The sequence below is a fragment of the Vigna unguiculata genome, chromosome 9 (genome assembly GCF_004118075.2).
Source record: "Vigna unguiculata cultivar IT97K-499-35 chromosome 9, ASM411807v1, whole genome shotgun sequence".
Taxonomy (NCBI): Eukaryota; Viridiplantae; Streptophyta; class Magnoliopsida; order Fabales; family Fabaceae; genus Vigna; species Vigna unguiculata.
This window is the reverse complement of record NC_040287.1, coordinates 25,071,637-25,095,068: the sequence shown is the minus strand read 5'-3', so window position 1 is coordinate 25,095,068 and position 23,432 is coordinate 25,071,637. Positions and strand designations below refer to the sequence as shown.

The following is a 23,432-nucleotide window of genomic DNA, read 5'->3' as shown; positions in this document are numbered from 1 at the left end:
GTTACTTTTCTCTAAAAAAAATGTTATTATCAGATTTTAGTAACATTTTTATAAAATTTTAGTAACATTTTAAAAATGTTACACTTATATTAAAATAATGTCACTTAAAAATTTTAGTAACATTTATTTAAATGTCTCTATTAATATGTATAAATGTGACAAAAAAATTAATAATAACTTAGAAAATACGTAACATATGATAAAATGTTACTAAATTATATTAGTAACATTTTTCATGATTTAGTAACATTTTTTTGGTGTTACTGTACATTATATATCTAGTAGTAAAACTTGCTCAGATGAGGCGATATCCGTTTTTCCTAAACTTTCTTCGTAAGTTTTGCTACATGTCTAGATCAGTGCTTGTGTCTGGTCCAGGTGCAAAGAAACTGAACAAGAGTTTCATCACCTTTTACAGAATCTCTTCTGTGTAGATCTTGGCTAACATAACAGTAAAACTGCTAGTGTTCTCCGATGAGTTCACACTTCACAACAAGAATTTGTTATTGCCTCAACTGCTCATCATCTACAACAGCTTAGTAGTTTTCCAACTCATGAAAGCCAGTTTTCCAGTTTAAATACATACAAAAATATTCTGTAGTATACAAATTTTCTCTCCCGTCTCAATCCTCAAATACAGTGCCTAAACTGCATTTGAGAACTCTTGGGTGCATGCCTTGATCTGAGAAGCACATGATGCTTAAATTATGGAAATACAAGCAAAACTGAATGGATATAAACTGATCCACTGTCAAGACCTTTTTACATTACTCTAATCATGCCTTAACACATTGTAAAGTGCAGCTTGACTATGATAAAAACTACTCGAAAACTGTGTTAAGAACATGATTTGACTGTAGTATAAAAAAGCCATGTACTGACAGAATCAAAAACTTAACTCAACTAAATCCTGTCTTTAGAGGGCACATGGTGATTCTTCATTCACCTAAGTGAGGGCCATATTCCGAATTGGTGCAGCAAACCCTTGTCTGTAGTGACTTCAAAAAACAAAAGAAGAAGCACAGCCAACATTGCTACTCTTCCATTCCAGGTTTCAGCACTTTTTGTCCAACCCCATTCCCACACTATAACTGGTGGTGGCAACTCCTTGCGTTGTGTATCATATGCTGCCAATAACTCTTCTACACTGCCCAGTGGAACAAGGGACTGACAAAGACCGCAAACTTTCAATCAGATCATAAGATGCAACTATATAGCTACAAAATATATCATCATCATCAAATCTACGGAAAATTCTGTCAGTTTTCAATAATGCTTAAAAGAACACTGAATGAAATATTTCCACCATGAATATAATAATAAATAAAAATAATAACAACAATCATTTCTTATTTTGATTACGTGAATCACAAAAAGCCATGAGGTTCAGTTAAAAACTAAATTCTGAGGGGATACTATTTACCACGATGTCACTTTTAATAATATTTTATAATGTTATTCTTAATCTTCCTTTAACTCCTTTTACAGGACTACAACTTATGTGACTCTCTTCAGTGGTGCTTCCTGTGACATCTACCTTTTTTCCAAAAGCCATGCAGATTTGATCTAGAATATGAAACATAAATTTATATGGGTGTTCAAAAGAGTACCTGTCGAGCTTCAAGGTCTGAGGCTGCCAGGGCACCGACATATGGGAGACTCTCAATGACAGCATCTGCCAAATCAGAAATGAAAGTAGGTTCACATCCTAGAGCAGGAACACGCCCCCAATTTTGTATACCGGATTCTAGAGCCAATTCTTTGTATTCAACATCAATTTCTTCTAGTGTTTCAATGTGCTCACTGACAAAGCTGTGAATTAAGCAGGGGTTAACAATGTGCATGGGAAGAAACAAGGAAAAGAGGTGGAGAAGATAGAGACAACATTTACCTAATTGGAACAGCCAGCAGACTTTTCACTCCCTTTTTTCCAAGTTCAATTATTGTCTCGTCTGTATAGGGTCTTAACCATTCCACAGGTCCAACTCTACTCTGTAACAATATTATAGTCAACTGTTAGAAGTCCAGAAACAGAAATTCTAAATCTAGGGTATAAAAAGATGGCATGTTTGAAGACATGCGGAAGGACTAATTGTAAAGAAATTCTCCCAAGGAGCTTTCTTTATGGGAGCGTTGGTGAACATGATGATCTATTTTGAATATTATTGCCTAATGAATCACTCAACTAAGAGAATTTCCAATTATTATTTGGGTGAGGGAAATATACTGGCATTTTAGTAGAAAATCTAACAAAGAATAAGTAATAGAAATCAGAACTTATAGAGAATCAACTGCTGAGAAAACAAAAAGGAGTTACCTGATAAGCAAGGGTATAGGGATTAGTTATCTTTCTAGTCTCGAGTTCTTCCATGATCAAGTCCACACATTCCTCCATTTCAACCTTGTATGGATCACCAGCCTCTTCCACATATGCAAGAGGCACCCCATGTGCACTGAAGAATATCATGACCTGCAACAAGCATGAATTACTTGGACTCATGCCAACACAGAAACTAGAGCAACTCTGCTGGAATGAATAAACAAACACTGGATTCTGATTAAAGTATAGAAATGATCTGGTTTTTAAGTTAAATTTGAGTACATTGTCAACAAACACAGGGTTTCCCCCTAGCGAGTTTCCTCCTTCAAAACACTGAAAATGACAATCTGACACCTTAATTCCTCTTTACAAGTCTATTACACAACTTATATACCACTACATTTGCTAAATCATAACCTATGTCTTCCTAATCCGAAATCAATATTAAAATTATTGCCTCATAACATATTAATGCAGAATTGTAACAGCTTAAATCAGATTTTGACTTATCAATGCCTCCCAGTACAGAAGCAGCCTCATCCTTAAGGCTTAAATAAGGAAACTGTCCTTTGCAGTTAAACATTTTAGTTTGGTTCCATAAGTAGGTTTTTAAGCTAGATTTAAGTACAAACATCATCAGATACAAGGTTGCACACTAACAGGAAGTTTCCTCCTCCAAAACATCAATAATAACAATCTGATGACTTAATTTTTATAGTCTTTTTGAGAGTCTATGTCACTATAACTGTCACATCATAACCTATAACTGCCTAATCTGGAATTAATATAAAAACAACTACCTAATAAATTCCTAATACAGAATTATAATTTCCTAAACCATATTTTTCCCTATCAAACTAAATTTCAGGAAATATACTTCTCAGCAATGCCAAACGAAGACATAGAGTAATGACAAAAATTGTCAACACAGCAATCTCAATAAAACAAAATATAATATATCTTAAAAGTCTGATGAAATCAAGCATAGTTAGTTTGTCAATCTGTTACCAAAAGGTCAAGATTTGAATTATAAAAAATGTCAAGGAACCATGCCCTTTTTTAAAAGTCGTTTAAATTTTAAACATTAACAAAATGTTGAACCTCGTCAGGGCTGTCAAAACTCTTCAGCTCCTTTTCAATTAAATTTGCCATGGCCTTTATGTATCCTTCACGCTGATACCATGATGGTATTACCGTGTGCTGCATGTTGACTAGATATTCATCCTCTCTGAGAACAAACAATAATTCACAATATAACAGAACGTTAGATAGTTGATATATTTGAAGTATAATGAATGAGATAATATTTTTTCAGTAATCACCGGAATATATTCTCCAGCAGACGTAGGCTTGATCCACTGGTTGAGATTGAGAATTGAGGATAAAGTGGAAGAACAACAAGCTTTGTAATTCCATCCCTTTTAATCTACACAATATATTTTAAGGGATAAATTAATTATAATCAGGTAGGCCAGAAATCACAAAAAAGATAAATGATAAATATCGTTCCAAAAGTTATCACAATTTTAATAAAATTTCATGATTCCTTAATATTTATTTTCAACACTATTATCATTTATTCTTTCTTTGCTAATCAAGCTTAATGTTTTAAATTTGCTTACAATAAACACAGTGATCTTTCTAAGAATCAGAGCTCAACACTTTTGTTCACACAAGCATGTGAATGTGTGCTCACTTGCATACATTAAGCTAATTACTGACAATCTTAGAAAAAGGTTAGGAGTCAGATTTAATTGGTATTGGCCAAGGCATAACTCCACAAGGATAGAACGCATTGGCTACATGGAAGCTGCCCAATAATGCAATATCAAAGACAATTGCTTCAAGCAACCCTTTGAAATGTTGCAAGCTTCCTTTTAGAATATGAAGCATACAGCTACATCTTTTAACTCAGATTGAAGGACAATAACAGGGAAGAGAATCCACCAATGGCATGATCTTAAACAAATTCTTTTGAAGTTTACATCATGACTACCTGCTCAATAGCTTCTTCAGTGAAAGGATGCCAGTAACGCATTCCAACATATACTTTAGCTGGGACATTCTTTCCCCAAAGAGATTTTCTCAACTCTTCAGCCTGTGAAAGAGCTCATTAGATGAATCAGGACTACTAGGCAACTAATAGAGTCAAACAAAAGTACCTATTTAAGGGAATGATTATGTAATATATCCCATAGCATTATAAGTTGATTGTAAAATCTAAATGGATCACTGAAATTTGAAAACCTTGATTTAGTTGCTTGGAAAAATATTAAGGATGAGGTGACATTGTCCAAGTTAGTAACTTAAAGTACCTACTGGAAAAAAAATTCTACTCTAATAGTAGCCACATATATTAGTTATAATTTATAAATACAATAGCTAAATGAAATTGAAATGCACATGACATTGATTTTTAGAAATCTTTTCGAAATTCTTTTATATACTTTTGTGCTGTTTTTTTCGCTTTACATAATCTGAAGTTGAGAAAAATTGGAAAGAGACAAATTTCATGTATGGTAAATATGCACAGCTCAACTCCATTTCAAATATAATCAGTTCAATTTGTAGAAATTGAAATTGGAAGATCCAATGCCTACTTACAAATTTGACTATAAAATATGTCATATCAGAAAAGAAACAAATTGATAGGAAGAGTCATGCCTGTGCATCAGTCATACGTCTGAGAGGAGAGCCACCACCGATGGAAGCATAGCCTTCTTTGCTCTTTGGGGCCCTTACAACCGATACAAATTGGGCCAATGGCTTTTGAAGAAAACTAAATATCCTTGGCAATCGTATTATATCCTGTGTGATTGTACATAATATCAAATCAAACAATAAAGAAATTATAGTTTCAGGTTACTCTCAACCTAAAGGAACTGAAGGATAAAAAATGACAGCTCAAATGCAAAGTGTGTAAAACCAAGTGTATTACCGGGTCGGCAAAAAGGTTAAACAAAAAAGGCTGCACATCTTCTAGAGTCTCCGGACCTCCAAGGTTTAATAGTAACACTCCAATCTTATCATCACCAATACGAGTTGTATCAGAAACATCTTGAGATGTAGAAGTTGCTAAAGATCCTACTGAGAACAACTGTTTGTTGAGTGATTGGTTAGAAACCAAGGATTGTGTTTCAGACCACCATGGAGAACTTCTGAACGATTTGTAATTTTTCAAGGGATTAGTATTAAAAGAAGCCTCTATATGAGCTCCAAAGCAGCGATACTTCTTCTGAGAGGTACAGATTGTCTGTGGCAACAACCTATGAACATAAAAAAAAATTACATAATGTTAATCTTGACATTTTTAGTAACAAAATTTTTGACCCAAAGGCTACACACTTATGTAATAGGTGCCAAATATGATCATATTGAAGTTTAGAAGACCAAGAAAAGCTGGACTTTGATGTGCAACTCAATGCCTCAAAGAAATTATACACATAAAAATGTTCGGATAAAAGTCTAGCAGTTTGCAGCTTCAGGGAAAAAAGGGCAACAAAATTTAAATCTGCAAAATTTTTGTGTTCATGGACAATAAACTTGAAAAGGGAACAAAGAGTGCTTGATTCTAAGGATATTTCCTCAGGTAAACCAATCATGTAAGCAAAGTTAAACTCCACCTTACCATCCAAAAAGCAAATAATAATCTTGCATACCTGCATTATTATCCGAGAAATGCCATTTTCATTATTTATAAAAACATTGTCCGATAATCCTTCTTATAAATGCCACTATCAATAACTTAAAAATTTAGAACGGACACTCTTTACTGTGGTTCTGATTAATTAACTCCAATTCAAGTCACGCTAAGAATCCGTTACAGGGATGAAATGGAAAAAGGTGTTGGATTCCGAAAACATAGCTCAGAACAGAAAAATACAAAAGCATCATAATCATGAAAAGTGGAACACTTACAGAGGATACTTGAGGTTACGAGAAGCATGAGTGAGGCATGGAGGAGGATGAAGCACATGGGACGAAGAACAAGAAGAAGAAGATGCTGACGATGAAGGGGCATGAATTGGAGAGTTCATAGCTTCAATTACAGTGATAGATCAGCACAGTCCAATGCTATGAGCAAGAACTACCCAGAAATGAATATAGCGAAAAGATGATAACTTTACTCAATTCCAAATAATCTGGAGGAGAGGGTTGAAAGAACTAGCAAGTGGGTAGTTGGGTGAGAATGAGATTGGAGAGAAAGTTTGTTTTTTCCATTTTTCAATGGGTTTAGGGTAGAGGAAGAAAATGTTATTTGTACTGTTGTAATGTATTGGTATAGTATTGGTACATTAATGCCTCTGAATGTTGAGGCAGAGAAGGGACCCTCTTGAAGTTATGGCTGATGTTGGGAGTTGTGAGGTAGAGGCAGGTGAGGAAACTGAAATCAATTCCGACCACTTCTTTTTGGTTTATCTTAATCTTCACTTCAAATTATTTACTTTTATTTATAATATATATATATATATATATATATTATGTTTATCTATAAATAAAGGGAAGTTCTTAATTTACTTTCTCAGTTCTCAGGCACACACTATGCTTGTCAATTGCAACAGACACGATTTCTCCGAGAGAGAATGTCTTACTTTCAAACTGAGAAAGATATACTGCGCAAGATGATGTTTGTTCTGTATTTGGCTTCTTACTTATGTCGGACATAAAATCGTGATCGAAGATAAAATGGTTAGAAAGAGACTGTTTATGCCAAAATAAATCTTAACTGCACTTTTAATTTTTGTCGGATTTTAGTTATTAAATTGTAATAAAGTGATTTAAAATCTATAACATTTATACTATTCTACACTATTATATAGAAAAAGTAGATTCTTCATTTAATATACATATTTAATTTCTAATTTTATTCTTCACGTAACAGTTCTTTTAATTAAAATAATTTTTTACTAATTTTCTATTTGGCTTAAATACCTGTTTGGTCCTCATTTCCGTAGTGTTTGTTGTGATTGGTCCTCATTTTTACAGAATGTTTAAAATGATCCTCATTTTACCGAATGTTTAGAATGGTCCTCATTTTCGCAATTCGTGTTTTATTTGGTCATTTTCTATAACGTTGTTTAAATCATTAACGAAGCATTGTACATGTGGCACGATTTGTATTAGGGTATATTGGCTTAATTAGATATTTGGGGATAAATAAGTGAGTTAGGGTTTTGGTAGGGAATGTTTGGGCAGTTGGTGAGTTTTGGCAATCTTGTTCCTCCATTCCCAATTGGTATTGCTGCAATCTTCTTCTTCCTGCAATCCCATTATATAGGTATGTTACGGTCCCAATCTTCTTCCTTTACCTCTGGTTGTAATCGTTGGAGGCAACCGTGTTGTATCACTTCGTGCACTATTGGTGGTTCAACGAATTAACCCCGATTTGTAGTTGCAGAGAGATGGCTGCTTTGAGAATGGCAAGAACTCCAAAGAATATTGGTAGAAAATTTTGGGTACAATCTATTTTTATTTTTGTGTTAATAATAAATTGGTTTTAATTTTTGGTTTATTGATTTATAGAGTGGTGGTTCTAATAATGTGGGCTGCAACTTTTTTAAATGGTGGTGTTGATGAAAAGGATGTCATCATCATGACACAAATGAGGCAGATTAATGATTTGGAAAAGGATGTTCACTTCAATTTCACCTTCCACTTCAACATCACTATTCAGACCACTGGCATCCCCAATCTCTACTTCAGCAGCCTCTTCATGGGTCTCTACTTCACCACCGTGGTGGACAATAACATTGAACCTATCATCACTCATTGCCCTAAAGTAAATTAAACAGATAAAAAAGATGTATTATTAAGCCTACTTTAACGCAATGGGGGACCACTGCTACAATCAATTACAAATAAAATAATGGGAACCTTACACCAACATCGACAACCGACAAACAAACCAATTAAAATAATACCCAACTGAACCCCACCTATAGACACAAACTACACAAAATCATGGAAGTAATTTAGAAACCATGCAGAACATCACAACAATCGAAAGACAAACAAACCCAAAAATAGAATTACGAAAACCCTAACCCACGAGCAAACACAACCCAGAAAACCCTGAACCCATTTACCTCGTTGATGATGATTAACTAGAAAATTGAAATGAAGAGTGCAACTGCAATCCAATGATGAAATGGCAAGTATTAGCTGCTTCCTCTGCAAATCTGCAATCCAATGATGAAATTGCAAAATTTCCCCTAAATTGAAAAATTAACGTTAATTAGCCACCTATACAGTACACGTAACACACCCTAATACAAACCGTGCCACCTGTACAATGTTCCGTTAATGATTTAAACGGCGTTACAGAAAAGGACCAAATAAAACACGAATTGCAAAAATGAGGACCATTCTAAACATTCGGTAAAAATGAGGACCATTTTAAACATTCTGTGAAAATGAGGACCATTTTAAACATTCTGTGAAAATGAGGACCATCCGCAACAAACACTACGAAAATGAGGACCAAAAAGGTATTTAAGCCTTATTTTTCTATTTTAAGTGATATATTTTTAAAATTTAATTATTTTTTATTTTATTTTTAATTTAATTATCTTTAAAATTAAAATAATTATTTATAATAAAATATAGGTTAAAATACCTTTTGGTCCTAACTTTCATCAAGTTTTGTCAAATCAGTCATAATTTCTTTTTTGTGCTCTAATATGTTCTAATTTTTGCTAATTTTGTTTAATTTGGTTCTTTTTTGCTAACATCGTTTAAATCGTTAACGGTCATGAACAATGACTAGCAGTGTCACTTCGTGGTTTTTTTTAATTTTTTTCTATTTTTTAGCTGGAGTTATTTTTGGCGCTTTTGGGGTTTTAACTCCCACTAATGATTTCACTTAGGTTCCCTCTTTCCTTGGAAGATCCAACGTAGTTAAGAGATTACTACAAGTTTTCAGCAACTCCTTGAACTAGCGTAACTTATCGGGGGTTTTCAAAACTCTTGTTATTGCCGAAGGTTTTCAAAAATCATGTTACTACCGGGTTTTCAAAAACCCCTGTTACTGCTGGAGTTTTCAAAAACCCCCGTTACTGTTAGGAGTTTTCAAAACCTTTGTTAATTTCATCATTTGCTTTTTTTGAATGCATATGAATTATTTTTTTTAGGATTAAATATGTTTTTTGTCCCTTAACTTCCAGTGAAAATTGGATATAGTCCTTCAAAATTTTGGCCTAATTTAGTCCTCAAACTTTAGAAATGTATGGATTTAGTCCTTTTAACCAAATTTTGTTAAGTTTATTCGACGTTTCAAAAACGTTTTATGATAATATTTGAGTTAACATTAAAGCGAAAATGTGTCAAACGGTGTAAACAATTCAAATACTATCATAAAATTTGCTTAAAACGTCAGATAAACTTAACAAAATTTGGTAAAAAAGGACTAAATTTACGCATTTCTAAAAATAAATGACTAAATTGATCAAAAATTTTAAAAAAAAACTAATTCTAAAATGTACTTAAACTTGACGGACCAAAAACATATTTAACTTTTTTCTAATGCACATAAATACATGAAACAATAAAAAATGAAAAAATACAAATATTCTAAAAATGTGGTATTATCGTGAATATAACATTCATTCCAGGAAAAAAGTACAAAGTTTACGATATGAAGGTAAAATAATATAAAATAACACAGTTTCGGTGAAACTAGAAAAATTACATCTTTATTCACAATCATAAAATTAGACAAAATAAAAATCAAATAATGTTCTTCAATCATGGATCTTCAGGTTGATCAAGTAACATTCTTCTATCACGTCAAACTAAGAATACCTATAAGTGCCTGCAACACAACCAAATTTGCAGGACTAAATCCAAGTGCAAGAAAAGAAAAACTAATTTGTCATGGTTATGAGAAACTTGGACGTATAGGTTAGAACACATGTTAATAATTTTTCTTTTGGCACTTGACTACCACTGTCCAAGCAGATTCTCATTCTTATGTTGATATTTATATATATCTTTGAAATTAGTCGAAGATATAGAGCTAATTGATTACAAAGCACAGAAAAAGTACAAGGTGGAGAGTGTTATACTGTAGTTATTAATATAATTATAAAATAGCATATATATGGATAACAACAAAAGATTATTTTGGCTGAAAACTAACTACACAGAATTGTTGAGAACAATAATAATGCAGGAGCATACCAGTTGGGCATGTTCATTGAACTATAGTGAGAAAAGGCAAAGTCAGATTCTAAGGACAAAAAGAAACTATGCTTGGCAGAGGCAAATTCTAAGTACAAAAAAAACTATGCTTATTGTATTTCCTACAACTTATTGTTATATAAAAGTAAATCAATATCTAGATCCAGTAGAGTTCTTATTGTTGGTTCTGCTAGAAACCAATTAACAATCAAATTATGGGAACAAGCATATAAAACAATTAGTAAAGAATTTGATAGTTCCGTTCTTATAGCAGAGGAAACTAAAAGCTGTAGATGAGAAAGGATGGGTAATCGAATGAAAGAATAGTCTTTTTCATAATACACTTATATGAGATTTTTCAGAATAATATTTTAGGTATTTCTTAAGGAACCAAACAACTTCCATTCATTTTGTTAATGGAAAGAAATAGTCATTATCACTCCATATTCTAAGACTAGGTCTATAGGAATAGGATTACCAAAGTTGTTTGCAATAACATTGTAAGGCCAATTTTCATACTAAAAATTAAAACTTCCACGTTATTGCATTGACGTTCATGAAACAAAATCTATATAAATATAAATAGAATTTACCATCATAAAGAGCTGCCACATGGTTGAATCTTGGACAAGGTGTTGCTCCCTTGTAAGTGAGATAACAACATTACTTATCAAAAGCAAATAGATATTTAAATCAAGTCTTTATCAATAGATTGTCACATAAAATTCGAATCTTTAGTTTTTGAACTTGGCAAAAAACAAAAATCAATTATAACAAAGTATAAACACAATTACGTGTAGTGAGGTGGAAGCCATTTCAAGGACTTGAGATCAAACATATGTAGATCATTCAGTTTCCTCATTTTGGCATCTTCTCCTCCAAACAATATTAAAACAGAATTAGCCATAACTTCATTTTCTCGGGATACTTTTATAAAAGACAAATTACTCTACACAATTTTTTTTTTCTGGAAAATTACTCTACACATAATAAAGATTAATTATTCTGGAAAATCTAGAGTAAATTAATGGAATATTATTTTTTACAAGTGTTGGTTTCACTTATATCACTTATATGAAGAAATGTGAATGATAAGTATTTAGGGAGAAATGTTCTTAATATCACTTATATGAAGAAATGTGAATGATAAGTATTTAGGGAGAAATGTTCTTATAGGACTAAGTTGTAGTCCACAAATCTCCTATGGTGCTCTAGTATCCAGCTGCTGACTTGACGTTCTCTTATTCCGGTGAAGCTTCGATGACGGTATAGGTGTGCCTGCAAAAGATACTCCAATGCTTAAGTTAACACTAGTGATGTCAGGGATTCAGAGAATATTTTAATGCACAGTGAATGCATAGAACATTGTGCTATTTATACCTTTTTACTTGTGGATCCTACCTGAAATGGGCCTTTGGATTCCAAAATACCTCTTCAATTGTTCTGGATCCAATAAAAATGGGTGAAATTACCAAAGTAACCCTTGATAGGCTCTTATAGGCGGCCTGTGGATGGATTGGATCAGGTACCACATATTTTGGGGGTTGTTTTGAGTACTTAGTACCTGGTACCCGGTAGGCAGTCATGTGGGGTTTGAAGGTCAGGTTCTTTGTGTTAGGTGATCAGTTGGGTAAAATAGGGTTGGTCATTGTTTATCATGAAGCTTCATAGTGTTCAGTGCGTGGCTTTGTGGGATATTGATTGTCGCATATTGATGGTCGCTTACTGTGTACTAAGGGGTTCCTTAGTATAGAGTAAGCGGCTTATTGAGTGCTAATGGTCGCTTATTGTGTACTAAGGGGTTCCTTAGTATAAAGTAAGCGGCTTGTTGAGTATTGATGGTCGCTTGTTGTGTATTAAGGGGTTTCTTAGTATAGAGTAAGTAGCTTATTGAGTGTTGATGGCCGCTTACTATGTACTAAGGGGTTCCTTAGTATAGAGTAAGCAACTTGTAGAGTGTTGGTGGCTGCTTACTATGTACTAAAGGGTTCCTTAGTATAGAGTAAGCAGTTTGCTGAGTATTAATGGCTGCTTACTGTGTACTAAGGGGTTCCTTAGTGTAGAGTAAGCGACATGGTGGGCTTTGTATGGTTGTGTATTGTGTATTGAGGGATTTGCACTTAGTTCATGGTGTGGTTGGGACACGGTTGGGACAAGAAAGAGGTGTGAAGGCATACAACAAAGAAAGCGAATAACCTACCAAGTTACCCCGGCAAAAAAAGGAAAAGATGGAAAAGAAAAAATGGCAAAGTGGTGAAACTTAAGAACAAAATCTAAGATGGAGCTCCAAAGAGGAGTAACTGAACAAAAGTAGGGATTACACTGTTACGATGGTTACGGTGGCTGTGGAATCACACTCTAATTCTGGTAACTGTGGCACGATCAACTTTACTACTTGATGGTGGAAAAATAATTAGTGACTTAGGGCATGAGTAAAAGAAATGAAAAGAAGGAAACAAAATTGATAGCAACATGGAAACGAAAACAAAAACGAAATTGAAATTGAAATGAGACAAAATTGATAGTAGGAAAATGAAACTGAAAGAACAACAAAAATAAAGAGACGAAATTAGAAGCAAGAAGATCTTGGTTACCTTGAACTTGAAACAAAAACAATGGAGGCTCACAAAGGCTACATTTTTTTCCTCTTGGTTAACTCAGTGAGAAAGGGAGAGAATCTAAATAATCTAATTAAAAATTAGGAAAAAAGGGAGAGAAATAAAAAAATAAAGATACAAATTTTCTAGGGGTTCATAAAAAAATCCCCTAGTACTTAGAGAGGGTTTTCAAAACCTCCACCATATGTATTATTTATTGGAGGTTATTATTGTAACATCTTAGTCGAATATTACTATTTTAATCAAATAAAATAAAAGAAATAATAAGGTTGCATTTATTTAACTATCTTTCCCAAAATGCGGGAAGTTAAAACTTTATAAAAATGTGATAGAATAAGAAAATCATAAATTAACTCCGAGGTTCCAACATCATAAAATATCAATAAACTCTGTAAAAGCTTTCCCACACTAGCCTCTCTCCGGCTCTATGCCTCACCAGCACCACCTGCAACATCATCTGCTCCTGTATAACGAATTACACGATCATCGCCAAACATAAGCAGATAAGGTGAGCTAACATATATATATATATATATATATATATATATATATATATATATATATGATCACAAAATCAATGTACACACACACACACTCATCAGAGAACACTATCCTCTGATTCCATAAACCATGGTCACCACCATGTTCATCCACGTTCTACATCTTTAGATGATAACCTTAAGATATCATTTGCTGCCACCACATACAAGCCACAACTTGTAGAACATGTGAGGGAAATCATGCTACAGACCACACTCTGCAACACCATGTGGAGTTTCCAATACGAGCCATAGTTCGTACTCTCGACACAAGATTAGCACATCACTGGCCAAAACCTGCAATTGCTCAATCGAGTGGAGACCCTCAGTATGAGCCACAACTCGCACACTCACACCGGTAACACACATCATTCCAAGACACAACTTAAGGAATGTCCAATGTTCATCCTCCATCCCGAGCCATAACTCAAGGGATGTCTTCCAAACCACAACTCAAGGAATGTCACGTGTTTACCCTCTATCTCGAGCTACAACTCAAGGGATAACATTCTGAGCAACAACTCAAGGAATGCTCCAGCAAAGTCCATCCTTAAGGTATCACCCAAAGCCTTGTAGACTACGCACATCCAAAGCATACAAGCCCTGCCCCTGCATTATCGCCTCATTATACAAATGAAACTACTAACACAAGAACTCAACACAATTATTTGACCATGAACCCAGGATATATCATGCTTTCACGAACCTGCCTGCTCGTGGTCCAACCTCTATGAACTTCTCCTCTCGTAGTCCAAGTCTACGGACCTCCTCGTCCGTTGTCCAACACATGTGATCCATCCAGCTACGAACCTCCCCACTCGCAACAACCCCCAAGTGTGAGCACGGAACATACGAACCTCCCCGCTCGTATCCTCACACGAGAGCATCATTAATATGAACCTCCCTGCTCATATTAACCACATGTATATCACCAGTCATGAACCTACTTGCTCATGACACTGTCAAGCATCTCTTGGTCCAAGTCCAAACATCACCAACTCAAAAAACATAAGCCAAAAGAGCCCACTGCCCTCTACGTTATCACTTGACACTGCCTAAGCGCCGCTAGGCGACATCCCAACGTAGACCGCTTGGCGGAACTCTCTCGCCGCCAGGCGCTAGACAAATTTCAGAGCCACTATTTTAAGGCTATCGCTTGGTGGTTCGCACCTCACTACCAGGCGCCACTAGCTCTAGGAACATCCCTGGTACTTCTATCGCCTGACGACCTTCCCCGCGCTGCTTGACGCTATATCAGTAACGTGCCAGCTACTGGTTTAGCATCCCAACACAATTTTATATCCTCAAACAGTCCATGTATAAGTGTAGTTTACTATTTTACAGGTCTATATTTAGCAACTTAACTCAAGATTACACTTCAACATATTATATAGTTCAATAATATAAATTTGTAGTATGCACAACCATGTACTCCCATGCCAACACTTAAGTGAAACCAAAATCATCATGCTCTCATACTTGCCCAAAACCCATCATGATCATGCAACACTTGATCATTGTGATATCATTAATAGTGGCATTTTTCATGCACCTATAACATTATGCATTCAAGCTAACATATATAGATTTATATATTCAACATGGCTCAACAAGTACTACCAAAAAACATACTCATCAATCACACACACACACACACACACACACACACACACACACACACATATATATATATATATATATATATATATATATATATATATATATATATATATATATATATATATATATATATATATATATGGATGTATTTATGTATGTATGCATGTATATGCATTCACCAATCAAGGCCTAACATTTACACATCTAATATTAGTCATACTCTTAGGGAAATCAAACCAACAATCATAAGTAACATATATTTCTAGCTACAAACTTCCAATTCAAATCTCCAACGTTCAAAGTAAAGAGCAATATATTATGGATCACCTGTTAAAATTTCAGCTAAATCGAATGGTTAACGAATCGGGAAACATAGTTTTACAAAAACTGCAGAAACTAGAAAAATGTAGTCGCCCAGCGACTAGATCCTACTGCCCACTAATAGAAAACTATAGACCTGGCACCTGGCGGTAGGAAACCACCTCCCAATGGTCCCTGTTGCGTGAAAAATACGAAAAACAATGTATTTGCACCTACTTTGATCAATTTAAAGGACTCAAACATGCAGAATTTAACAAAGGTTCATCTATCATGCATCAAACTACCTAAAACCAAAGGTGTACGTTCAAACAAAACCCATAAAGTTGCAAAAAATGAACCAATCCAGTTTGTATCGCCTGGCGGGCCTTCATTGTCGCCATGCAGTTTTAGGCAGAACCTAGAAAATATGTACATAATGCATGTGTCACCTGGCGATTCAAGAACACTGTTAGGTGATGTAAGACCTGGGAAATTTAAATAATTATTTAATAAATGCGGGCACTAGGAGCCTTTATGGCATTTAATGCAAATTGTCATGACGTGAAAAAGTACTAGTTCAAATGGTTAAAAGTACTTGATTGTGTGAGAGGACTTGGGTGATATTTTAATATGTGTATTATTTTAGTGTTATGTTTGAACATGATTAGTGATAATGTAATCCTAAAATTATAGTAATTATCATGAAACATGAATTGGTTGAATTGGTTACGCATTGACTTTGTAATTGAGGGGTTGTGTGTTCAAACCTTGCTAAGAACGAATTTAACTTTCTTTTTGCCAAAATTTCTTTTAGCATGGAGATGAGAAGGCAGAGTAACCCTAGCTACCAAGGAAGGCAACCTAGTGGGCCGAGAGACAACCAAATAATGGTTATTGATTAGCCATTAACATGGAACTTAAGGACATTTTCGGTTTTAGGGTTAATCACAATTAATTAGGGTAGTAATTGAGAGAGAGAAAGGAATTGGAAAGGAGGATTGCATTTCATGTGGGTCATTGGGTCATTGCTGTATGTAGAGAAGAATTGAGGTGGAAGCCATTGTGGGACTGAAAGAAAAGGCTAAGAGAGTTTTTGGTTCAAGGACACATACCAAATTCGATTATTGAGCAAGGAATCCAGATAAGGGGAGCTATCCTTGCATGTTTTATTCATATTGAATGGATTATGTTACATTATTGTCAAAATTCTAGGTTTCTGCTCAGAAATCGCCTGGCGACACCTTCATGTCCGCCAGGCGATGCATCAAGTGTTGCATGTGTTTTGGGTTCGCGCATGAACCGCTTGGCGGCGATGAACTACCGCCAGGCGGCGCAACGTGGACTGCACTATTTTTGTGTGTTTGGTGCAGGAGTCCTCGCGACTTCTGAAAATTTATTGGTAATGTATTATGTGTTGGTGATTATGTTGTAATCTAAACGGAATTGGGTGCTTGATAACGCTTGGATATCATGGGGGCATGAGTGATCATGAGATTATGAGAAGATTTGAAATGAGGGCAATTAGGAAATTGATTCAATAGTCTAGCTTTTAAATTAATTTTTGCATTTTGGTTTCTGCATTTCATTTCTGGGATTGTGAATGATTTTGACCAAGGGTGTGGTGAGACAAGGCGGCGAAGAAGCAAGAGGTATTCGCACAACGAAGAAACTGGGCTATTTCCCCAGGATCTGATACACCACCTGGAAATCATGTTTTGGGAGGTTGGTCCGTGGTGTAAAGTTGGAGGAATGAAAATGAGGCTCTTGAATTGTTGGTAGTTTAGAATAAGTAAATGAGAGGACATGAGAGTATCCGCCAGGCGGTAATGTGTGCTCCGCCAGGCGATAAACCCAAAACAGTGGGTTTGCCTGAAGCTTGGCGCCTGGCAATGGGAAGGTCCCGCCAGGCGGTCAACACGTTCATCTCGTCTGATGACAGTTAGGTTGCAGACTTGGATTAGGAGATGTTGTGCCATGAGCGGGTAGGTTCATGGATGGTGGTGAACACGTGATGATATGAGCGAGAAGGTTCATATCCAATTACTCTTGTGTGGGGATACGAGCGGGTAGGTTCGTATGTTTCGCTCTCACACTTGAGGGATGCTGCGTGCGGGGAGGTACGTAGCTGGTAGATCACATGTGTTGGACTACAGACGGGTAGATCCATAGAGTAGGACTACGAGTAGAGAGGTTCGTAGAGGCAAGACCATGAGCGTGCAGGCTCGTGTGAGCATCATAAATCTTGAGTCAATGGCTAACCATTGCTTGTGTAAATTGAAGGTTGAAAAGCATTAGGGTGTTAAGGTCTTGGCCAAGAACTAAATGGAATAAACCAAGTGGGCGTATTGTTAATTTTATTAAATTAATTGATTTTTTATGCTTTTAAGCTCACCCTTTCTATTTGTGTTTGGTGATGATCGTGTGACTTGTCACGCAGAAGCAGATAATATTACAGGTGATGCTGATGATGCATAGAGACAGAGAGAGGGCTAGCTTGGGGACTTTGAGCTAGGAAAATTATTGTGTTTTCTACTATTTTGTCGAATTTTGAGAAATTGTATTAGCTTTATTGCTCGAAATCTTTAACTCATGGCTCGTTGATGAATGTTTTAAATTTTTATGCGTTTGGGAATAATAAAATTACGACGTTTTGATTTTCAATTCTTATTTATTTATTTAATTAAGTAACTTCTGGCAGGGACGTTACAAGCGATTTTTTGGAAAAATCTAGAAACGTGAAAAACAAAAAAAAAACGTATAAACAGGCACCCATGCTTTTCATACAACTCGCAATTACACAAGTAAGAATTAAAATCACAATATGCAACTCCCCTAACCTGGTTTCCTTGCTTTCAATTGCCAAAACTTGTAATCCTTGTTGGTAGCAACGTCCCCCTTCTTGACTTCTTCTAATGTTCTTTTCCAGCCCTCTTATAGGGCTAGGGTTTCTACTTCTTTACATTCATGCTAAAAAGTGTTTTGGCAAAAAAATAACTTATTTTGCTTCAACCAAGGTTTAAGCACACAACCACACAATTACCAAGCCAATGCACAACCAATTAACCAATTCATATTTCATTATAATTCCTATACTTCTTGGATTATATTATCACTCATCATCCTCAAGCATATTATCAAAATAATAACTAATTAAAATAACACACAATTGGCATACACAAGACTCAAACCCAAGTCCCCTCATTATAACTACATGCTCTCAACCATTTGAGCTAATGTTGTTCCATGTCATAAAAACCAGCATTAAATGTCATACAGACTCCCACTACCTGCCTTTATTAAATAATTATTTATTTAATTATTTAAGTTTCTCGGGTCTTACAATTATAACCCTAAGTAATAAACCTTATCTAAAATTACATATTCTTGTAGTGGTATATCTTCTATTCTTCACATCATTTCTTTTATGAGTCTAGCTAGCATATCTTTAACTAAATCAATGCATAACACCTTATGATCTTAATTTTTTTTTTGTATTAATAATCGGTTTGGAAAATCATCTTCTTTGGTCAAAGTTATTTCATAGAGTACTTGGGTTAAAGTTAAAATAAATGCTGCAACGAAGGATTGTCCTAGTTTGACTGCTTGTGATGATATCTTTTGAGGTCACATGAAGAAATATATTGACAACTTTTATGCTTTGTTAGAAGTTAAAAACTCTCTTTGTGCTTAACTTATAGGAGCCAGTTATGTAATGGAGTATGCTTGGAGTGTTGGACTTACAGTGTGATTATGTTTTGGTGTGCAAAGCCTGCTCTGCACAACAAAATGTTTCTTGGATTTTAAAAGGCAGATGAAAGAAATGTTTGACGATTTGTAATGATACAAAATCTAAAATTCCACATATTTTTAGGAAAGGGAATGATTGTGGTGATAAATTGGCCAATTTGGGTTTGGTAAATAGGGAACAATTTAAATGGTATCCTTTTATGTCTCTTAGCATGAGTATTTTTTTTATGATAGGTATCGACTTCCTATGTATAGGATTGTTTAGCATCTTTTGAAGCTTGTCTCATATTTTTTATTATGAGTTTCGTGTAGTTTCCTCATTATTCATTATTCTTTATTTTTTCATTTTAATAATATTTTTCATATGATGACTACTTATAGATGTTCTTTGGGACGTGAGCATAATTGAGATGTTAAAGTACATAGTAAAGTCTAACATAATTTTTTTATTAAAAAAACATCAATATATTATTGTCAACATCCAATTTCGTCCGGGTAAGAAATAAAAAAATTTTCTTTAAAAATAAATAAGAGAAGGGAAAAATAGAAAAAGTGAACATTGATTTGAGTATAGATTAATTCTTACTTTTACTTTCGTCTCATTTCAACTTTAATTTAATTTAATTTTGTTTTATTTAATCTTGTTTATTTTATTTTATTTTATTTAGTTTTCAATTTTGATTTTAATTTTAATTTTAATCTTGTTTTGTTAATTTTTAATTTTATTTCGTTTTATTCTTTTTTAAAAAAAATTAAAAATTAAAAAATAAAAATAAAAAAGAGGGTGAAGATTGAAGTCAACATGTCCGTTAGCATTTCCTCTCTCATGCAAGGAAATTTTGGCAGCATTCATACTTTGCCACTTTTCCGGGTTTTGACATAAAAATGGAATTACCGTGAAACCTGCACCAAGGTGCACCACCGCAGTCTGGCATGGCACACACACAATCATAGCATGGCAGTTATAGCACGTAGGGTGGCTGGAAGAAAATCAGCCTCATGCTTTTGATCATTGGCAAAGATACAAACAGAATATACATGGAATGGGAAACTGGCATGTAAGAACATGAGCAGAACCGTTTGAAAAGAAAAAAAAAAACTTTCAAGCACAAGAGACCAACTCACTCGCAGAAGAGCGGGGGAGAGTTTTCAAAAAGCCAGTTCATAATACACAACAGGGGGAATTCTATCACAGGGAGCAACAAAGCAACAAAAAGGAAGAGAAGGAGATAACGAAGAGAACAAGCGACGGGGAGAAAAGAAAAAAAGACTTGAGACCACCAGCAAGCTAGGGAGTTCTGAGAGGTAAGCACAACACCAGCAAGCTAAAGGGCTCCGAGAGGTAAGCACAAATGATGTGAAGGAGAGAGTAAAGCAAGTGTACCTATGTACCTTTGGTCTCCTTTGTTTTTAGCACACTTTGGCCACTTTTTGGAGACATATGAGACACATTCTTTGTCTCCTTTTGTGTTAGAACGAAATTAGCCTTGCACACACACCATAGTTGGCTCTTTTGTCTCTCATTTTTGTAACCTTATTTGACCTAGTTTCTAGAAGCTAGGGTTAGGTTTTTGTAGAGACATCCTTAGGTATCTTTTATTTGCTTAGAGGCCCCTAAACTCTTCTATATAAGGGGTGCTCCTAGACATGTAAAAGGGTTGAAGATTTTGAAGTAAAAACACTCTTGTGTCTCAACCATTTGTGAGAGTTTCCTCCCTAGGGAGTGAATACTTTTAAGCCTTATCTTGCATAGCAAGTGGCGGCACACATCCACTCATCTTCAAGGTTGCCATGGCTTCTAGCCTAGCCTTGTAGTGGCGTGCTTCTCACATTTTTATCATTTCTTTCCTTTCCATTTTATGTTTTCTTCTTCCTTTAATTGTTCTTGGTTTTCTATGGTTTATGTGCTTTCTATTTCCTTTTTGTTTTGAATCAATCCATCATCTTCTTCTCTTGAGCTTTGTGAAAGGAACCTTCACATCTAGATAGCTTGCTATCTTAATGTCCAGTGGGGATTTCACTTAGCTTTCTTAATCAACTCACACCATATTCAATCATCTTAAAAAGGAACAACATAATCCTTCATCATTTGGAGTTGTATTAGTAAATATACGTGATATTGTATTAGTAAGTGATGATAATGTAATGTTATTAAGTTAATATATAAAATAAAATTATATTTATTAAAAATAAGGTGAAATATATCAGAACATATGAGAGAATAACTATTGATAAATAGAGAAAAAGAAAAGAGTAGAGATAGACGATTTTATAAAAAAGTTTGTAAAAATAACAGTCATTTTTACAAAATTTAATAAATAATTATATTGTAAAGGATAAAATTAGTATTATGAAATGTGGACACAAAAGAGGAAATTCTCTTTATATATTATTATAGATGTATCTTATTTCACTAATCTTTATACCTCTTCATTAATATAATATATGTATAAAACAAATAATTTCAAACTTTGAAATTTTAAAAAGAGTTTAAAGAAGATGGAGTTTTAGAAAGATGCACCAGAAGAAAATCATTAAATAACAACTAATTTAAAAAAAAAAATAGTCATTACACTTACTAAGGTAGACACTAAATATGTAAAATAATCTTTATTATTAATAAAAAATATAATTAAATCAGAGTATAAATTATAATTAGAGGCTAACTTAGAAGAATACAATCATACTAAGTAGCTAAAATTTAATTTTGATATCTAATGTTACCAATTTAAACTATTTAATTAATAATAAATACTATTTTAAATGTAACCATTTTTTATTTATCAAATAACATATAATTTAATTATAAGACTAATTATTTTTTATTTCTAAATTAGTTATTATTTAGTGATGTTTTTTGTAGTGATAAGATTTATAATTAAATAGAAAAAATAGGAATGTGTGATTTATTTATAAACTTTTCATTTTTTTTAAATGTATAAATCTAATAGAGGTCTTACATTCTTTAAATACCAAAATGTTTCATTTTAAAAATTCACTTATAAGAAAAAATGGAAAACTGGGAATAAGACTATCTCATTGTATCTTCCAACTCCTAGGTTGAAACACCTAATTTCAAATCCCATAAGATTTTCATAGCAGTAATATATGTCTCTACTTGCAACTTTTTGTTATCTCATGGATCTACAACCTTCGTTAATCTAACCTTATAAGATGAATTTTATCCTTAGCGGAAGATGTTTAATTTGTAAGTTTTATAATTAATGTCATATTATAATTAAAATATATTTTTTAATCAATTTATGTAATTCAACTAATAATTAATTCTAGTGTTGCTTTAAACAAATACGTAAACAACTATTAAAGATTATCTAAGTTGAACATTTTTTTTATAATTAATTTTAATATTTATTTTAATATCTTATTTTTAAATTTGTGTAGATTTAGTTCTTTTAACCTTATAATAAAAATAATTTTCGATGTCGAAGTTATTACTAAAAAAATTTATATTTTTTGTCAAATTTGTTTTGATTTTTTTTAGAAAATATTTATAAATTTTGTTATGAAAAAAAATTTGTATAAAATTATTGTCAATTTTTTACAAAATATTTTGTATAAAACACTTTTCGTAATATATTTTGTAAAAAATACTTACAAATTTTATAATTTTGTAAAAAATAATTACCTAAAAAAATTATGTGTAAATTAAAATTCTTAAAAACTATTGCCAAACATTGTTCCCATTTGTCAAATAGTTCGCACTTCTACGTGAAGAGATACATTTCTTTATACAAACAAATTTTATGAACTTTTATAAAAAGAACACTCTTCAAACAAACACATCTTTTTTAAAAGACAATACAAGCTTTTCATAGATGTAAAAACTGCTCACTAATTTTGAATCTCTGGTGTTATCTGGTGTATATATTAGCCACCAACTTATTCAGAGACGTGAAGCATGCATGAAAACTGCAGCACAGTCACTATATTTTACTTTTCCCCTCATATTACGTTACTCTTGGTACGTAAGAATACTTGAATTCTTCAGTAAAGAATCTATTTTCTCCATGCACCAAGAAATGCATCCCCTCTCCACATATTATCATCATTCTTTCACCATCTCCAACTTCTTCAACTGATCGAGCATGT

General features: G+C 33.8%; 1 protein-coding gene across 1 annotated transcript; it reads right to left on the bottom strand.

The window, feature by feature from the left end:
• Positions 1 to 486: 486 nt before the first annotated feature.
• Positions 487 to 6,704, bottom strand: LOC114195860 (ferrochelatase-2, chloroplastic-like). The gene is made up of 10 exons (XM_028086278.1): positions 6,239 to 6,704; positions 5,259 to 5,586; positions 4,985 to 5,128; positions 4,317 to 4,418; positions 3,643 to 3,746; positions 3,422 to 3,548; positions 2,318 to 2,470; positions 1,892 to 1,992; positions 1,611 to 1,812; positions 487 to 1,167 (listed from the first exon to the last, which is right to left on the bottom strand). Exons 1-10 carry the CDS (start codon positions 6,355 to 6,357, stop codon positions 943 to 945), a joined length of 1,605 nt encoding a protein of 534 aa, XP_027942079.1. The 5' UTR covers positions 6,358 to 6,704; the 3' UTR covers positions 487 to 942.
• Between the last annotated feature and the right edge of the window lie 16,728 nt (positions 6,705 to 23,432).